Source organism: Symsagittifera roscoffensis, chromosome 9 (genome assembly GCF_963678635.1).
Source record: "Symsagittifera roscoffensis chromosome 9, txSymRosc1.1, whole genome shotgun sequence".
In the NCBI taxonomy this organism is placed as follows: domain Eukaryota; kingdom Metazoa; phylum Xenacoelomorpha; order Acoela; family Convolutidae; genus Symsagittifera; species Symsagittifera roscoffensis.
In genome coordinates, this window is record NC_087070.1 from 38303591 (window position 1) to 38324916 (window position 21326).

Here is a 21326-nt window from a genome sequence, read left to right on the forward strand (position 1 = left end):
ATTAACGCGTAAGCGGAGATTTAATCCGTCTAAGAAATCGTTCCAAATTGGTTGAAAGAAGCTTATTTGCCATAATTGATTTGTTACAAGGAGCGAAATTTTTTATTTTGTACTTTATATGACGTGTGGGGGGATAATTTTTACAGAAAAATTTTCAAACTTTAGAAAAGGTTTTCATTTTATTTTATTTCATTCAATTTTTTTAAAGTTGTTTATGTTATTACCTCTCCATAAACGTTAAAAGGCAGTCGGAACTTTCAGGCTTCGCCCTGTTATGAGCAATCTTCTTTAAGATATGAACGAAAAAAATACCAAACCCAACAAGACTGCTCGTATCACGAATTACCTCCACTATAAAGAAAATTCAACCACAGTTCCGACTGCCTTATAAGGTATATGGAGCAGTAATAACATGAAAAATTAAATATAGAAAAAATAAAGATACTTTTTTTAATTGAAATTTTTGGAAAAATCACCCCCCCCCCCCCACACTCCATTTAAAGTACAAAGTGTTAGATTTTGCTCCTAGTAACATATCAATTATGGCAGAAAAGCTTCCTTCAAATATTTTTTCAAAATTAAGCTCAGGACAACAATACCTTTTGAATAATATTTAAGAATCCCGCCAAAAATGGCTTGTTAAAAAGTTGAAACTTGTCTGAAGAAAAAAACCCACCCGAGCACAAATATTCCGTTACTCTCGCTAAGAAAATTCAAACAAGACTGCTCGTATCAAGGCGAAGCCCTGACTGTTCCGACTGCGTTTTAAGGCTTATGGAGCAGTAATAACATTATAAAATTAAATGTAAAAAAAAACAAATATAAAGTACAAAAGGATAGATTTCGCTACTTGTAACAAATCAATTATGGCAAATAAGCTTCGTTAAACCAATTTGAAAACGATTTCTAAGACGGATTAACTCTCCGCTTACGCGTTAATAGCGCGAAATATATCGCACGTTAATTGTCCTAAATTGGCCAAAATGGCAATCTTTAAACCCCCATAACTTCACGAAAAATGATCACAGGTGAAATATCTTTTCAAATTTAAGCTCAAGACAACAATACTTTTCGAATGATATAAAAAATTCCGTCAAAAATGGCTAGTTAAAAAGTCAAAATTTGTCTGAAGAAAAAAAAACTCCCGAGCACAAATATTCCGTTACTTTCGTATCGAAAGTCGGAACAACAATAACTCACCCGCATGCGGAATCTTTGTTTTTGTCTTGTGAAATCATGTTTGGATGATTTTCCGATGTTTTATTGCAACAATTTGAATCAAGTATTTACATATAAATTTTTTCATATCAAGTATCAAAATATACAAACACAAGCGAGCTGAAAATAATTCAAGCAAACTGAAATTATGAACGACTTAAGTCAGTTTTTGGTTAGTTTTTTTACAGTAAAGAAGACTGCTCGTATTAGGGCGACAACTTGAATGTTCCGACTGCAATTCAAAGTCTATGGAGTACAGTTCGACTTAGAAAAATGATGAAACCTAAAAAAATGAAAAATTGCATCATGAAATTATCCCCACACACTATTTGAATGACAAAAAGATACATAATTTGCACTCAACAGATGTCAAGTCTCAATTCAATTTGGAACAATTTCTGAAATGAATTAATTCGCCGCTTACGTGTTAATAAACAAGGCTGCTCCTATATCAGGGTAAAGCCGTGAACGTTCCGTCTGCCCTCTATCGTCGATCGATCACATCCTTTTACTTCACTAATTCTTTTTTTTTCGTTTATTTTATTTACCACTACCACAACCTACATAAAACACTAAGTGATATTTTGTGCGTGGGAAAAGTATTATTAAGAGCAAATTGCTTGCCATTGTTCAATTTGGAAGGATTTAATTTACCGCTTACGCTTTTAATAGAACAAAGTAAGTTGCGCGCTAGTTATCCCAATTTAAAGTATAGACGTCAAACTCAAATTCGAACTATTAGAATTTTATGAAAAAGAATCACAGTTAAAATATCCTTCAACATATGAGTGGCGGACTAAAATATCTTGAACATGGTAATTTTTTTTTCAAACTGCTAATTCAAAAAACTTTAAAAAAAACGAATGGATAAAAAAGTCTTTTCTTTGCAAAATCTTGTGCTTTTATTCGCGTCGAAAAAAATCTCGTCAAAAAAGGCCAGTTAAACATTCGATTTTTTTTCTGAAGAAAAAACACACCCGAGATTAATTATTACCCTACTTTGTTCAAGGGTTGGAATAGCAAGACTGTTCATATCAGGGTAAGGCTCTGGATGTTTATACTGCTCTTGAAGTTCCAAGGGCTGTTATTTTTTGCGAATTTAAAAATTGATGGATTTGAAAAAAAAACATGCCACAGATTAAATTGGAGCAGTTTCTCAGCCGAATCATATCGCCGCTCAGGGAGTAATAGAGCGAAACAGCTTAAGTGCTGAATTCCCGCGTTTAGCCAAATTGGACATTTCCAAACTCGTATAATTGAAAAAAAGGTTTACAGAAAAAATTTAAACTCAACCCGTGAGTAATTTGAGATGACAAAAACTCCATTTAAAAGTGGCTGGCCAGAATACTGAAATTTGTCTGAAGAAAAGTCAGAACGAGCACAAATTTTCCTCTTTTTTTTCGGAAAAAGTCGGAATAAAAAAACTACTCGTATGTCATGGCAAATTTTCCTGAATGTAATTACTGCTGCCCCATAAATGACCCAGAAAAATTAATGATTGGACATTTAGGTTAGCTTCAAACTTTTGGAGTGCTGTTATGAAATAATAAATCAAAATTTATGTTTTGAAGAGAAACAATGTGGCCAATTCGTTTGCCTCAATTCATTTTGGTTTGATTTTAGGACCGAATAGATCGCCAAGCATAAATGGTTCGCGTTAATGAATTCATCAGCATTAACAACCCTTTCAAAGCAACCCATCAATGAATGCAGAAAATGTACAAACTGGCAATGTACAAATCCTCGGAACTTCTTCAAAAAGAATTGGAGTTCACTTTGGAGTTCAATATTTGCAGTTGAGTCTTTAAAAAAGTCGTTTGCCATTATTTCGTTTGCCAAAATTGGCCGGAATATAAAATAAATCACCCAAACTACCCAAAAATTGGGACGCAAGTACGTTAAATAGAGCCCACTTGTTAAAGTAAGTCTACTTACAAGGGACTGATATACTTTTAAATTACTATGTTCATACAAAAATCAGTTAAATAGTTTTCCATTGCGGAAAAAAAAACTTTAAAAATCTTGATTTCTTGGAGATATTGATGATCATGAGTTAAAAAATGTCACGTGAAATAAAAAAGGTTCAATTTATTTCACCAAAACTGAAATGAAACAGAGTTTTTTGGGTTTCACAAAGAATCAGATAAGAATTGGAGGAAAATAAGACTGCTCAAATCAGGGCGAAGCCCTGAATGTTCCGACTGCCTTTTGAGATTTCATGAGCAGTAATAACAAAAAAAATTGAATATAAAAAAAATAAAATGAAAACTTTTTTTCTAAAATTTGAATTTTTTTAAATGAAAATCATTCCCCCACACGCCATATAAAGTACAAAAAGATAAATTTCGCTCCTATTATTATATCAATTATGGCGTATAAGCTTTCTTGAACCAATTTGGAACTATTTCTCAGGCGGATTAAATCTCCGCGTACGCGTTAATAGCGCGAAATATATCGCGCGTTAATTGTTCCAAATTGGCCAAAATGGCAATCTTTAAACACCCATAACTTTACGAAAAGTGGTCACAGGTGAAATATCTTTTCAAATTTAAGCTCAGGACAACAATAGCTTTCGAATGATATTAAAAAATTCCGTCAAAAATGGCTAGTTAAAAAGTCGAAATTTGTCTGAAGAAAAAAAAAACCCACCCCGAGCACAAATATTCCGTTACTTTCGTATCGAAAGTCGGAACAATAAATTCGTTTGACTGCTTGAAAACGATGAATTTTAATTCATTTCACAGTACAGACTGTGAACAATGACAAATATAGCTGATGTAAGCCAAGTTTAGAGACATAAATTAATCTTCCCCGGCTTGTCGACTAGTTTTTTCTATCCGCGTCCAGTCAATTCGGCCAAAGACAATTCAGCCGATTTGATATTCAGACAATTCAGCCAAAAGTCTGCAGATAATTCAGCCAGAGACAATTCAGCCAAAAATAAAGACCGCCGCAGTAGCCCCAACGTGTTGCGAGCTTGCCAACAGAGGGTAGGACTATATACGAAATTTAAAGCCGGTTATCGCCGCAAAGCGGCGGCGCGCGCGTAGCGCGCCACCGGCGACCTTAAACCGAGAAATAGCTCCAATTCCAATTTTTTTTTCGAATCTAGCATTTTGTAAAACTGGCTGAAATGTCTCAGGCTGAATTGTCTGTATATTTTTGGCTGAATTGTCTGAATTTCAAATTGGGTGAATTGTCTGTATATTTTTGGCTGAATTGTCTGAATTTCAAATTGGCTGAATTGTCTGTGGCCGAATTGTCTGTGCGCCTTGTTTATCAACGAATATGCTTTTCTATAAATCTTGCTTTTTCTATAGAACTCAGTTCTATAGAAAAAGCAAGTTTTATAGAAAAGCATATTCGTTGATAGACAAGGCGCACAGACAATTCGGCCTCAGAGAAACAAAAGTTAACAATATTTTAAAAAATAAAAAAAGACGTTTTTTTCTATTCCAGTTTTCTTTGACATATGCTTTCAGAAATTATGTCGAAATGAATTTGAATCCTCTAGCTTACTTCAAGTCACTTTAGAAATATTTTGACGAAATATCAAAAAAAAATTAAAAAAATTTAAAATTTGACTTTTTTCAGAGCAGAGGGCAATGGTAATTTCTGGTTGATGAAAAATGCGGAAAAGATAGGCTATTTTTTCTGCATTTTGATCAACAAGAAATTACCATTGCCCTCTGCTCTGAGAAAGGTCAAGTTTTGAATTTTTCTTTCATTTTTTTCATACTTCTTCAAAATATTTCTAAAGTGAATTGAGGTAAACTAGAGGATTCAAATTCATTTCGACATAGTTTCTGAAAGCATATGTCAAAGAAAACTGAAATAGAAAAAAAAACGTCTTTTTTCATTTTTTAAAATCTTGTCAACTTTTGTCTCTCAAAAACACTTATTTTGATAATGTTAGTCGATTTAAACTCGATATAAAACCATAAGACTATATTATTCGTTGAAAATCATTGTTGCCCGTATGAAAAAATACTTCTAGCCTTCTTTGTCAGCCAATTGGATTTCTCAGGTACTCGAGGAGCTTTGAGTGCTCGAGAAATCCAATTTTCCAAAACAGTACTAGCAAAATGAGGCTCAGGTAAAAATGCTACATTTTTGGCTGATAACTTGCTAAAGTTGCATTTTCAAACTGTTTCACTGAAAAATGGAGCTCTTCATTATCTGACCCAGGGGTAGTCATGAGTTATGCTTATTGCTTTCATCCGAAGTTTTGAATTTCAGTTAAATTGTGATACATATGCAGGCGAGAGAAACTGAACTGCAATTCCAAAAACTGACTAACAATACTGAGAAATAAAAGTTTGAAAAATACAACAAGTTATCAAATAAAAATTTTAGTTTCTTAAATTATTTTTAAAATATATATTTTACAGACACCGGGATGAGGGGAAAACATTGAGGGGAGGTTAAATAATTGATTTCACGTACGAAACAACCCATTGTTTTTTTCTATTATAATCTAACGCTTTTATAATCTTTTTCTAAACAATTTCTCGTTAGGTGGTTCTATTAATCTTGGAGCATCAAAACCTTTAAACATTTGACCACAAAAAAGCATTTCACATTTTTTTATTAACGGCTATATGGAACATCTACTCTATAATTGTAAAATCTAGATCCGCCTCTATTATCCAGGTGGTTAACATCTGAATGCTCTAATACAGTGCCCTCCGCTGTTTTGCAAACTTGCTTTGCAGTTTTTGAAAATTTTTCTGAAACTTTCAAATACCATTGTCAATTTAGATGTAGTTTCAGTTCTTGAGATTGAAACAGTTCCGATTGATTATAGGATAATTGAAATTCCCGATGAAAATTGATTTAAAAAAAGATGACACTAAACAAACGTTGAATGAAGATAAAGAGGAAAAGGGAGTTCAGCGTTGTATATAAATGGAAAAAGTACCTACAAACCGCCACTTGACATAATTGGGAATAACAAACTCCCACCCGATGGATTAGAATTTATTACTGACCCCATCCAATTCACATGGGCATCAGCAATGCACATTTTGTAAAAACAGACTATTAAAAATAGCTAAAATCACCTATCGGGTGGGGGGAGGGGGGGGGGTAGTGAGAGGTACGAGAGGTACTGGGATGGGGTGAGGTGGGGTTCTTAGGTGTGTAATAGATTGGGACGTACCTTCATCTGTCGAATGAGGCGTCCGTAATTGCGTCTCTCCGTTGGCCTTTGTAGCCACACATGTTGACTGTCCAAATGAAACAAATGGGTGCCCACTCGGGTGTAGATGCAGCCCACACTACTCACAAACAGCACGATGAACACAATCCACAACACGGCCATAATCTATAAACACAGACACTGGGGTTCGAATCCAGACAGGGCTCAAAGATTTTTGACCTATGCTATAGATGTTCGATTAGAAAATTTACTAGTCTATCATTTTGTGTTTTGATGTTAAACTTAAAGCAAGTCTTTTATGATTCGATTTTAAAAAAACGTTATACCATTCAAAAATTCCAAGAAGTGCCCCTAACAAGGGTTGGCAAAATTTATGTCATTTTTGAAAATAACAAAATAACAGTTAACTATAGAAAAAAAACTTATTATTTATGTTAAATTGTTGAATAATTCAACACATTAAGAAGCATTAAGTTTCTTGAAAACAAAAGCCAGTTTTCCAGCTTTCTCGACGCCAAGGTTATATACAGACTATATAAAAATTTTAGATTATCTATACATAGTACAGATTATCTACATATTATATACAGACTATATACAGACTATAAACAATATAAACACAGATTAAATACTGATTTTCTCAACATTCTCGCCAATCAGATAAAATGAGTATTTTGAAACAGAATTATAATGTAGACTTTTCAATGAAATTTTCGTACTGATGTTCAATCTGAAAAAAAAATATATATATTTATATATATATATATATATATATATATATATATATATATATATATATGATCATTATTGTGTAAATCAGTTGCAACAAAACTAATGCTCTATGTTATTTTTTTTTTTGATTTTTTATGGATGTTTTCTCTCGAAACTGCGCTGAAAATGTTGATCTTTTAAATGAAATTTGAGAAAGTGTTTCAAGAAATTACTTTTTTTTTGCCTCGAAACCCTTAGATTGCAAAATCTTAGAGAGACCTCATGAAATTTGTAGTTTGCGGTGAACAATTTTGCGCCAGTGAGTTCAGCTCATTTTTACACTGAGAAAAAAAATTCCCTATTATAAATTTTGATTGAATTTTTGAAAAAAAAATCATAAATTTAATTTTTGAGTGGTGAAAAATCAAATGGTTGCAACCCTTATATTTTTTAGGGCTATAATTATTTTTATACAGATTATATATCTAAAATATTTACAGTTTATATACAGATTCTCTACAGGTTCCATTGTATAAGATTATACACTGACTATATGCAGATTATTTACAGATTATTCAAAGGTTTTATAGAATAAAAAAATTGATTATTTTGGCACTAAAATCTATATTCTATCTGTATGGAATCGATTATTGTTCGGAAAAGGGTTGTAGATAAATCGATTTTATACTTATGTAAATTTGTAGATTTTTCAGTATAAAACCAATTTTATCATTTTTGTCACTGCGGGTTCCCATAATTGAATACATCACGTTGAAGAATTCCGAAAATAAACCAAAAATCCAGATCTGAAAAAAATCAGCACTCATAAAAATCCATCACATCCCCCCCCCCCCCCCGCACAGCGGAAAGATATTCAATCTGAAAAAATGTTATATGCGGATGTGTTCCCAAGAAATACCCACATTCTAAGAAATAACTAAAATCACTGTTAGAAAACAATTAATTAACATTGTCAGTTGAATTGAATGTTGAATAAAAATGTTAAATATCTTCTCAATTCAGCCCCTAAGTTCATTTTTTGGTAAAATTATTTGGGTGAATAGAAAATTTTTGTCGAAATCGGGTTTTTTTAAAGTTTTTCGAAACTCGGAAAATCAGCTTAGATGACCTAAATTAGGGGCCGATAAAACCTTTGAATTTTTTTAAATTGAGCCTCTGCCCTTCTTGTGAAAAACTTGAATCCGCCGCTCGATTTTGGCAGCAAACTTTTTGAAATTTTTTTACCTCTTCATTTATAATTTTTAAAAATTTATAAATAGTTCGATTAATATTTGAAAAAAACCTCATGGGTTAAAAAACAAAGCCGCAAAGCTCAGCGAAAATTTCAATCTACATTACTAGTGGTGATTCATTTTCGAAGGGGATTGGGATTTTTTTTGGGGGGGGGGGGTGGATGGTGCGCACTGGATAGGGGGGGGGGGGGCTGACCTTTGCGACTAGCTGGAGGCTGTGTTGCCAGAAGAAGCAGAGGAGAATGGGGAAGAGGGGGAGCCAGCTGAGGAGCCAGATGAAAGGGATGCCCCAGCGGGTGAGGTGGGCAGTCCTGCTCTGGTAGTCTTCGTGCTGGAACATCGCCAGATAGTACCTACATAACATACAAAGATTCAAAAAAAAAATTGTCATGGAAGGGAAAACTTGGGGTCTTTTCGGTTATAACCCCTAAACGGATATATTTATCGATTCTAATTTCGAGTTGAAATTGATAGCGCGAAAGCGAGTGAAACCAACAAAAAATACCACTCGTGTGCAATTAGCAGCTGCTCGATTAGGAAACAAAAGTATATGGCAACTTTATCACTAGGTTTCCTAATCGAGCAGCTACTAATTGCACGCGAGTGGTATTTAGTTGTTTGTTTCACTCGCTTTCGCGCTTTCGATTTCAGCTGGAAATTTGAATGGCTAAATCTATCCATTTAGGGGTTATAACCGAAAAGAACCAATTATTTGTGCTCACTGGGTGCCGGACATCAAGCCGACGGGACTTCAAGCTGAACCGTAAAATTAAATACTTGAAGCCAAAATTTTTCTCATTAAGCCATGAAATATAAATAATTTGAAAATTTTTTTCGAAGAACATTTCAATTTCATGATCTTTTTTCAATAATTATTGGCGTTTTCATAAAATTTAAGCCTTCAAATGATTATAAGGAAAGTTGAAAAATAAAACACGATTGGCGGCAATTTTCTTGTTTATAACTTATGCATTTCAAAAACCGGCTGATATTATCAACTGATACCAATCCTAATGATTCATTGATTTGAGGTGCTTGTAAATTTTATATTTCGTTACGTGGCCAAACGGTGAATTTTTTGACATTTAAGCGGAATCCGCAACAAGGACGCTCCTTTTGTTTTTCTTTTATAATCTCATTTTCATTGATCGTTTTGACAAACTTTTAACATGTTTGAAGAATTGTCTCTGGAATCCATGAGCATACAGAAAAAAATTGTGCGTCTCTCCAGTGCACAATTTGGCCTCGTAATGTTCGGCCTGAAGTCCCTTCGGATTGAAGTCCCGTCGGCTTGTTGTCCTAGACCCGTGCTCAGTGTGAGCTTTGCTCACAGAAATTTCAAACTTTTGGAGATATATTATGTGATTTTATTGTGATTTTTGCTATTACTGTTCCGACTTTCAAAGAAAACGGAATATTTTTGCCCAGTGTAGTTTTCTTATTCAGTCAATATTCGCCGATCGGAAAAATAGTTTTTAACAAAAAATTTTTATACCCCTTTGAAGATATCGACTTCTGAGTTCAAACATAAAAGGATATCTTACCTCCGTTTTTTTTGTAAAGCTCGGGGGTTTGAAAATTGCCAAATTGACGAAAATTCTGGACTAATTTAAGCGCGCTTTGAATAGTTTATTCCGCTTCCAGACAATTCGGTTAAAGACAATTCAGCCGATTTGAATTTCAGACAATTCAGCCAAAAGTATGCAGACAATTCAGCCAAAGACAATTCAGCTAAAAATAGTGACCGCCGCAGTCGGGTCAACATGTTGCGAGCTTGCCAACAGAGGGTAAAAGTCTATACGAAATCCAGAGCCGGTTATCTTAAACCGGCGACCTTAAACCGGGAAATAGCTCCAATTCAGATTTTTTTCTAATTTTTTTTTTCGAATCTAGCGTTTTGTAAATTGATTGAATTCTCTCAGGCTGAATTGTCTGAGATATCGACTCCCTGAGTTCAAACATAAAAGGATATCTTACCTCCGATTATTTTTTGTAAAGCTCGGGGGTTTGAAAATTGCCAAATTGACCAAATTCTGGACTAATTTAAGCGCTTTGAATAGTTTGTTCCGCTTCCAGACAATTCGGCCAAAGACAATTCAGCCGATTTGAATTTCAGACAATTCAGCCAATAGTATGCAGACAATTCAGCCAAAGACAATTCAGCCAAAAATAGTGACCGCCGCAGTCGGGTCAACGTGTTGCGAGCTTGCCAACAGAGGGTAAAACTCTATACGAAATCTAGAGCCGGTTATCTTAAACCGGCGACCTTAAACCGGGAAATAGCTCCAATTCCGTTTTTTTTTTGATTTTTTTCTTTCGAACCTAGAGTTTTGTAAATTAGTTGAATTGTCTCAGGCTGAATTGTCTGCTCGCCGTTTATTCATAACGCGGAATAATTATTCGTGGCGAATCTTACCGCCCAACAAAATCGTTCCAAATTGAATTGAGGTTAGCTTATTGGTCGTATTAATTTCATACGACTAAAAATTTGACACTTTGATATTGTCCGAAACTCATTGAAAGCAACCGAGCCTCGAAATCTTCCAAAAAGGGAGCAAGTTGATAGTAACGATCCTAGGGAAAAATTCTTGTTTAAAAAAACACTCCAAATAAAAAAAAATTGTTGTCATCAGCGTCATTTTGGGATACCATATAAAACTTCAGTTCTATCCCATCAAAAAGCTATAGGAATTAAAACGAATATAAGGTTTTAAGTGCAAACATGAACAGCCAGCAAATGTAGTTTAAGTTTTGCGTAATTTTTTTTCGTGCTGCTAAGTTAACAATTTTTTTGGCCGAATAATTGGAAACACCCAAAATTATTTCAGCAATCACTCAGCAACTTTGAGCCTCAGATTGTTCAATTTTTCTATAGCAACCGAGGCTAGCCAAAGTTATACGTTTCCTATTCAAGGAACTAGGTATACTTTTATTCAAATAGCAGGTTCGAACTGATTCAATTTAATCGGATTCAGTGAAATTTATTGTTTGGAGCAGCATCAAAAACTGCCCACACTGAAGTTTTATGTTAAAAATAGACTAGAACGTAATTTCCTTAACTAAAATGTAGTCTAGGTGGTCGGTTATTATTGTTCCTACTTTCGAGGAAAAGGGAATATTTATGCTCGGTGTGTTTTTTTTTATTCAGTCAATTTCGTCAATCAAAGTAATAGTTTTCAGCAAAATTGTTTTATTCTCCATTGAAGATATTGACTTCTTGTGATGAAATTTAAAAAAATGCTTTACCTCCAATTAATTTTTGACCAAAACTTTACCTCCAAAAGTTCTGGGGGTTTTAAAAATGCCAAATTGGCTATGTTCTGGACTAGATTATGCGCGCCTTGAAGAATTTATTCATATTGCTGACAGCGTAACGTGAATTAGTTGTGCGTGACGAATTATCCCGCACAACAAAATCGTTCCAAATTGGATTGAGGCTAGCTCATCGGATCGGTCGTATTAATTTCATCCGACTCAATATTTCACATTTTGATATTGTTCAACACTTATAGGTTTTTAATTTCTTTTCCAAAAACTATTCATTCAGAACATTCAGGGCGGCTAACCAATCCGACTCGCAAATCGTTCCAAATTGAATGCAAGCACGCTATGTATTCTAATTTAAGCGCTAAAAGAAACAAGACTGCTCGTACCAGGGCGAAGCCCTGAGTGTTCCGACTGCCTTTTAAGGTTTATGGCGCAGTAATAACATTAAAAAATTCACTGAAATAAAACAAAATGAAAAAAAAATAATTTCTAAAAATTGAATTTTTTTATGAAAATCATCCCACCACACGCCATATAAAGTACAAAAGGATAGATTTCGCTCCTTGTAACAAACCAATTATGGCAAATAAGCTTCTTTTAACCAATTTGGAACGATTTCTAAGACGGATTAACTCTCCGCTTACGCGTTAATAGCGCGAAATATATCGCGTGTTAATTGTACCAAATTGGCCAAAATGGCGATCTTTAAACCCCCGTAACTTTACGAAAAATGATCAGCGGTGAAATATCTTTTCAAATTTGAGCTCAGGACAACAATACCTTTTGAATGATATAAAAAAATTCCGTCAAAAATGGCTAGTTAAAAAGTAGAAATTTGTCTGAAGAGGAAAAAAACCGACCCCGAGCACAAATATTCCGTTACTTTCGTATCGAAAGTCGGAACAATTACTTTGCACTTCCAGTGGCGTATGATTTTCAAAACAATTGTCAACAAGTTTTAAAAAATCATTCATTTCGAGAATAACATCCGATATTTTTAGGGCGAACACCACTCCACCACTCATTAGACGTTACAGAGCAGTCGGAAAACTGAAAAGGTCGCCCAATAAAAGCAGTCTTCTATTCTACATTTCAGAGCAGTCTTGTATTTTGAAACATCATGATTTGTTTTTTTTTGTATTTGTATTTCGTCAGTTTTTTCATCTTTCAATCAAAATTGATGCAATGAAGCTAGGTGTTTTTACCAGACTGGCTTTTAACTAGACCATTTTTTAAATACGAAACCGACCAGGTAGTTGACCAAAAGTGTTTCAGTCAATTAAAAATATACTTTCAAAAACGGAAGTACTCGCGGCTACACTCGACACGAGATATATTGTGCGCGTGAATCAGAGTAGTTTGCCTCTTAATTACGTTTCTCTGCAGACAAAATAAAAACAAACTTTGCTTCAAGGAAAAATTATCTTTTCCCTGACTGAGACAATTTTTGAGAATTGAGACAATTATTGTCGTGGGCTGGTAAAAAAACCGTGTCTAGTCTTGGGAAAATTTTTTCCTCGATGTGTGGTAATATTAATAGGGCCTAGCGGAAAAATAGATGGTTAGCGTTGTATCTCGTTACTAAAATGGAGTATCATATGATGGAGAGACTTTATGATGGAAAATAATTTCAGCCAATCAGAATTGAGTTTTGAATTTTTTTAAATAAACTGCAAAAACCTGAAGGTAAACTTAAAACTGACAGATTGCAAAACAAGCAAGCAAAAAAACTTTCAAAGTTTGCTTTATTGAAGACGCTTCGAAAAAAAAACATCTTTCAAGGAAGCCGAATTAAAAGATAGTCGAAAAAATTCAAAAAGCTTCTTTTTATATCTGCACGATTTGTTCAGCATTTTCCATCATACGAGTACTCACCCGTTATTAAAAATGTGACCATTAATTATCCAAAATCCAAGTTTATTTTATGTGGCAATTATAACAAAAAGCTGCAAAGCTTTAAAAGCGAGTCAACTTTCATTTTTAATTATTTAAAAACATGCTAAAATGAGCACATTTTTGTTTTTCTTGACGGTTACAAGATTTTTGCCGGTTAAAATAGTTGTTTATTTCCAAATGAAATTAGTAGTAAAGATTATTGATAGTAAAATTAATCAATTTTTGAAAGACGCATATTGTACGTTGAAAATAATGTATATTTTTTTAGCATACTGAAATATCAATTTTGTTCTCAAAAAATTTGATTAAGTCAAATTTGGCTTAAGCTAAAAAATTTTTCCTCGAACCCTATTTTTGCATTTCAGTGTAACCTGTCTGCATCGTCAACTTAATTGCTGGCACCCAAAAATGACCCTTGTTAATTCAAACAAAATAACCTCTTTTTATTTATCTTTTACCTTAAATTGTATTGCTGTTTTTATGCCATGTACGTTTGTGATTGCCGACGCTAAAATAGCGAGAAACATATCGCGCGTTATTTATATGACAAACTGAACAAATTGGCAAGTTTCATACGCAATAAATTAACGTAAAACAAATTAACGTCATTCTTCGAGAGTCGGAAAAAATAGCAAAACCTAAATAATAGGAAAAATTATATAAAGTTTTTTTCACTTCCTTAGTGAATATATAGGTAGTTTTTTACATTGGAAAGCAACTAAAATAGGGAGAAAAGACAAAAAAGGAGCAAATGTAGCTTAAATATGGTGAAATTTTAGCCAAAATGGATTGGGATGTCCGTTGGTACGCCAATTTAAATTATAGTTGCCGAAGAAGTCCGAAATTTAAACCAAAACAGTTTAGTGAAAATTTATCACACATAAAATAATTCAATACATTCAAGCTCCAGGCAACAAAATCAATCAGATGGTATAAAAACTTTTGTCAAAAATTCTAGGTTCAAAATTTGATTACTAACTGAATGAAAACATGACTGCTCGTATATCAAAACCTAAATATTTCAATTGCCCTTGTTCTGGTCTCGAAAAAAGCTTTTCCCAAATAAATTTCCTTTATAAAAATTTTTTCATTCCACTATCAAATAAAAGCGCTAAAATTTGATCAGAACTAACTTGTCTCATTTCATTTTGGAACAATAAAGAGTGCGGAAAATATATTCCTATCTTTGCTTGATAGTCGGACAAAACAACTGATACTTCTAAAAAAAATTACAAAAATTGAGATTACTTTTTAGAAATCCATCAAATTCGATATTCCCATTAATAATCGCTTTTAAACTTTGGTATATTTTCAAAAACTAGTCTTTCCTGTCGCAATGGGAAATTTTTACAGTATTGGTATCATAATTAGTTTATTTTAATCAATGCGCGCACGTCGTAAAAGCTCTGGGCAACCAATTATAATAATTTTGCTTGAAATCATTGTTGAAACATTTGTTAGTTAGACATTTAAGTAAGCGCTTCTTGTTGTTTTTCATGCTCATTAGTGTGCCAAGTTTCATATTTTTACACAAAAATATTTAATTAGTCTGGAAAAAATATTTTCAGTTTTAGGCAGTGAGTATTTGTTTTACTCAAGCACTGTCAAAATTTTGAGTCATACAAACCTCAACAATGCAATTACATGCCAACCAGTTGTCTAAAAAATTGCTGCGCTACGTCCAAAAGTGTTATCGAAGCATATTTTTGAATTTAAAAATGAATTATTGTGGAAGAGAAATTGTGTGACATAAATTTTTTGATGGTAGCATCAAAATTTAATCGTGCCTCGATAAATGATTGCTACTTCAAAGTTGTTCAAAAGCAATCCTGTTTGACTTTCTGCGGAGTCATAAGTTTTTAATTCTGATCAGTTATAGATATTTCAGCTAGTTGAAAATCACGCAATAGTTACACTCGGTAAAAAGGAAAAATAAATTTTTTTCTCCGATCTTTGAAAAACCGAGTAATTTCGCTTGGTGTGATTTTTATTCAAATAAATTCATTTGAATAAAGCCATCGACTAAATATTTTTTACAAAAAAACTGTTATATCCCACTGAACATATTTTACTTTCGATTATTTTTAGGGCGTTTGAAAACTGCCAATTTGCTCATGCTCTGGGTTAATTTATGCGCACTGTTGAAATTTTAATAATGATGTTGTAAACGTAAAGCCAATTATTTAAGCGTGTCTCGAAGTAAAAAATGGTTACCATTTGAATTTGAATTGAGGCAAGCTAATTGGTCATTTTAGTTTCGAACTACTCGGGTTTTAACTAAAGGGCAGCCAAAACACTCCAAACTTTGCCCTGATATACGAACAGTCTTGTTGTGTTTTTGAACAAACTCAAAAAAAAATTAAAATCATAGTTTTTGAATTTTTGATTGAAACCAGAGACCGCTAATAACAAATTAGAGTAAAACAATTATATCGCATAGAGCAAACAGTAGTCGAAAATATGATGTTTTTTTTTTAGTTTGGTTTTGAATAACTTTCTCAAAACAATTGCCCTGTTTTGAAGCCTTCACGACCTGTCCAATTCTGCATTCTTATTGACAAATATTGCTAAAAAGAGCGAGGGACCGACATCTTGCTTAAGATGAAATCTCAAAAAATTGTCAAAGTTCAAAAGAATTTTGGCTTCTGAGTTTTCAAAGCAAAAGCTAGCTGTTTGTAATATTTAATGGTTCTGCTCATTGATGAAAAATTTATTCTAAAGTTTTTATGTGTCACTTGCTTGTGTTCTGTTTTGTCAGCGACGACTTTGTATTGCTAATAATTGTTCCAACAGTTTTCGAAGAAAATGACGGAATATTTGTGCTCGGTGTGGTGTTTTTTTTTCCAGACAAACTTAGACTGTTCAGCTAGCAACTTATGACGAATCTTTCAAAAAATGTTGTTTTTCTGAGCTCAAAATTCAAAAATAAAAATTTCACCTGTGATCATTTGTTTAAGGTTGGCTGTTTAAGAATTGCCGTTTTGGCCAATTTGGGACACTTATCGCGCGATATATTTGGCGGTATTAATGCGTAACAGAAACTTTATTCCGTAGTACAAACAGTTCCAATTTGGATCAAGGTATGCTTCTTGATATAATTAATACTTTGCTTAATGCAATTACATCACTTTGCGTGTGGGTGGACGAGTTTCAAAAAACTCTTAAATTTTGAATTTTTTTTTTGAGGTTATTATCAATTATTTTAACTTTAACAACAACATAGAAAGTATTATTCAATGTTATTCCATGGACTGATCGCTCAGACATTTCGAATTAGCAAAACTAGTTATTTCAAAATAGTTCATGGCTGACAACTTATTAGCGATAATCCATCGATGAATTATTGATAAATTTTTGGTTAGTTTTATCAGCAATAAAAGCATGAATGATTAACTACGTAGACTTTTCTTCACACGGAAGTACTCGCGGCTACACTCGACACGAGATATATTGTGCGCGTGAATCAGAGTAGTTTGCCTCTTAATTACGTTTCTCTGCAGACAAAATAAAAACAAACTTTGCTTCAAGGAAAAATTATCTTTTCCCTGACTGAGACAATTTTTGAGAATTGAGACAGTTATTGTCGTGGGCTGGTAAAAAAAACCGTGTCTAGTTTTGGGAAAATTTTTTCCTCGATGTGTGGCAATATTAATAGGGCCTAGCGGAAAAATAGATGGTTAGCGTTGTATCTCGTTACTAAAATGGAGTATCATATGATGGAGAGACTTTATGATGGAAAATAATTTCAGCCAATCAGAATTGAGTTTTGAATTTTTTTAAATAAACTGCAAAAACCTGAAGGTAAACTTAAAACTGACAGATTGCAAAACAAGCAAGCAAAAAAACTTTCAAAGTTTGCTTTATTGAAGACGCTTCGAAAAAAAAACATCTTTCAAGGAAGCCGAATTAAAAGATAGTCGAAAAAATTCAAAAAGCTTCTTTTTATATCTGCACGATTTGTTCAGCATTTTCCATCATACGAGTACTCACCCGTTATTAAAAATGTGACCATTAATTATCCAAAATCCAAGTTTATTTTATGTGGCAATTATAACAAAAAGCTGCAAAGCTTTAAAAGCGAGTCAACTTTCATTTTTAATTATTTAAAAACATGCTAAAATGAGCACATTTTTGTTTTTCTTGACGGTTACAAGATTTTGGCCGGTTAAAATAGTTGTTTATTTCCAAATGAAATTAGTAGTAAAGATTATTGATAGTAAAATTAATCAATTTTTGAAAGACGCATATTGTACGTTGAAAATAATGTATATTTTTTTAGCATACTGAAATATCAATTTTGTTCTCAAAAAATTTGATTAAGTCAAATTTGGCTTAAGCTAAAAAAATTTTCCTCGAACCCTATTTTTGCATTTCAGTGTAACCTGTCTGCATCGTCAACTTAATTGCTGGCACCCAAAAATGACCCTTGTTAATTCAAACAAAATAACTTCTTTTTATTTATCTTTTACCTTAAATTGTATTGCTGTTTTTATGCCATGTACGTTTGTGATTGCCGACGCTAAAATAGCGAGAAACATATCGCGCGTTATTTATATGACAAACTGAACAAATTGGCAAGTTTCATACGCAATAAATTAACGTAAAACAAATTAACGTCATTCTTCGAGAGTCGGAAAAAATAGCAAAACCTAAAAAATAGGAAAAATTATATGATTTCTTTTTTATTTTTTTACAAATTAGAGTAAAACAATTAAATCGCATAGAGCAAACAGTAGTCGAAAATATGATGGTTTTTTTTTAGTTTGGTTTTGAATAACTTTCTCAAAACAATTGCCCTGTTTTGAAGCCTTCACGACCTGTCCAATTCTGCATTCTTATTGACAAATATTGCTAAAAAGAGCGAGGGACCGACATCTTGCTTAAGATGAAATCTCAAAAAATTGTCAAAGTTCAAAAGAATTTTGGCTTCTGAGTTTTCAAAGCAAAAGCTAGCTGTTTGTAATATTTAATGGTTCTGCTCATTGATGAAAAATTTATTCTAAAGTTTTTATGTGTCACTTGCTTGTGTTCTGTTTTGTCAGCGACGACTTTGTTGTGCTAATAATTGTTCCAACAGTTTTCGAAGAAAATGACGGAATATTTGTGCTCGGTGTGGTGTTTTTTTTCCAGACAAACTTAGACTGTTCAGCTAGCAACTTATGACGAATCTTTCAAAAAATGTTGTTTTTCTGAGCTCAAAATTCAAAAATAAAAATTTCACCTGTGATCATTTGTTTAAGGTTGGGTGTTTAAGAATTGCCGTTTTGGCCAATTTGGGACACTTATCGCGCGATATATTTGGCGGTATTAATGCGTAACAGAAACTTTATTCCGTAGTAGAAACAGTTCCAATTTGGATCGAGGTATGCTTCTTGGTATAATTAATACTTTGCTTAATGCAATTACATCACTTTGCGTGTGGGTGGACGAGTTTCAAAAAACTCTTAAATTTTGATTTTTTTTTCTTTTTTTGAGGTTATTATCAATTATTTTAACTTTAACAACAACACAGAAAGTATTATTCAATGTTATTCCATGGACTGATCGCTCAGACAATTCGAATTAGCAAAACTAGTTATTTCAAAATAGTTCATGGCTCACAACTTATTAGCGATAATCCATCGATGAATTATTGATAAATTTTTGGTTAGTTTTATCAGCAATAAAAGCATGAATGATTAACTACGTAGACTTTTCTTCACAAGTAGACTTCTTCAAAACTATTGAAAAAACAATTTTCTAAAACATTTATCAAAACATTGCACTTTTTGCTTAACTGCGGAAGCCATTAGAATTTAAAATGTTAGAAGGATCTATCAAAAAATTGTGTTGTGCAGTGAAGAAAACTTTTTTTAGAGAGTTTTGCTCAACGGCGGAGATTTCAGCTCAAATTTTGGAACAAAAACATTAATTAATATATTTTGAAAACATTTTGATTATCAAAGCACTTCATTGATATTTCATCACCTTTCAAAATGTTTTCATAACGGTGAAAAGTCAATAATCATGGTTAAATGCGATTTTCCATTGATGCATCATCAAGGTTCTTCGATAAGTTTTTACTGATTCAGTTATGATTATCAATTGGAGATCAACCCGGTAATAAAAAATGCGATTCAAGCTATAGGCATTTTAAAATTGTAAAAAATTCATATCTGCTAGCAAAAAATCCGACTACTGAATTTCTTTGCTGATTTCGACTATGTGCGATCTATATTGCGACCGTAATGTGTTGAAGTTTGGACTCTACGTGACTTTGTATCGTGACCTTAATAGGATCAAGTTTAACTATTTCCCTCACTTTGGTATCGAGGAACGAATTGCCACCGCTGTACCGTGTAATGAAATCATTCGACGCGACAGTTAAGCATATGTGAATTATGCACCTAGTAACGAATCTCCCCCTTGTGCTCGGCTTTCGATTTTCTCGACCTCACTCAGGTATGTTTCGGCTTTCTCTACTTTCGTTTCAACTTTCTCGACCAAAATCGGGTTTCGACTTTGTTTTGCGACTAAAATGCTTCCGACAGCGGAATTTTAGTCGCAAAACTACACTTGCTTGACTATCAAAGTCGAAACATAAGTCGAGCACCTCGACCCGAGTTACTGTGCTTATGTCACGTTTCCGTGACTTTTGCTGCGATTGTTTGTCATTTTGATCTGCGGACATTGAGCGACAGTAAGTCGAAGCTTTCCTCAAATTCGAACGCGTACTTCATTTTTTGAACGCCTATTTTTTTACGCGACTAATTTTTGCGCGACTCGAACGCGTAATTCATTTTTGAACGCCCATCTTTTTTGCGCGACTGGTTGGTCGTGACCTCATTTGGGAAGCACGGGGTGTCGACTTCAGTTGTACATCAATTTCAGTCTGAATGCGGGATTTGTGTGATCTCATACAGAATTACAATTATTTCCGAATCTTCAATTTTACAAACGGTTGCTAACTAAATTTATTTTCTTTCTTTCTTAATGGTTTCTCGAGATATATTAGAAGGAGTAGTCAAATTACCACGGGTATGTTAAAAGATTCGAATGAATCGAGCGGCGATTCAGATAAATAAACAGCGCTCAAATATGTTCCTGAAATTGCCTAAAGAAATACCGGCATCTAATGACCTAAAGAAATACCGGCATATAATTAATGACAAAAAATTGCTAGGCTTATTTTTTAAAGGTGTTCGAAGAAGGCGCTAATTAAAATCCGAAGGGCGCACAAACATCAGAAAAGTATATCCGGTCAAAACGTTATCTGCTTTGAAAAAAACGTTGAGACAAACAAAGTACAAGAAAAATCGGCACAATCACCAATGCCTGCCAGAAGTAACGGAAAAACAGAAAAAGAGAATAAGAATACTCGTATCAGATCGAAGCCCTGAAAGTTCCGACTGCTTTTTAAGGTCTATGGAGCAATAAAAACAAGAAACATTTAAATGTAAAAAATTTTTTTTTTTAAATTTAAGATTTTTTTTGTAAAAACAACCCGCCACACGTCAAATTAGGTACAAAGTGATAGATTTTAATCCTATTAACAAATCACTTATGGCAAATAAGCTTCTTTCAACCATTTGGAACGATTTCTAAGATGGATTAAATCCCAGCTTACGTGTTAATAGCGCGAAATATATCGAGCGTTAATTGTCCCAAATTGGCCAGAATGGCATTCTTTAAACCCCTATAACTTTACAAAAATAATCACCGGTGAAGCTTTTTTCAAGTTTAAGCTCAGGACAACAATAGCTTTCGAATGATATAAAAAAATATTTCAAAAATGGCTAGATAAAAAGTCGAAATTTGTCTGAAGAAAAAAAAAACCCACC

General features: G+C 33.4%; 1 protein-coding gene across 1 annotated transcript in view; it reads right to left on the bottom strand.

Annotated features, from left to right (window-relative positions):
* The window catches only part of LOC134854838 (melanocortin receptor 5-like), a 38687-nt gene that overhangs the window by 14159 nt on the left and 3202 nt on the right, over positions 1–21326 (bottom strand). The window contains exons 3-4 of the mRNA XM_063871197.1: positions 8540–8696; positions 6380–6544 (exon numbers count right to left, since the gene is read on the bottom strand). Coding sequence (XP_063727267.1) covers positions 6380–6544; positions 8540–8696 — 322 coding nt within the window. The remainder of the gene's footprint in view (positions 1–6379; positions 6545–8539; positions 8697–21326) is intronic.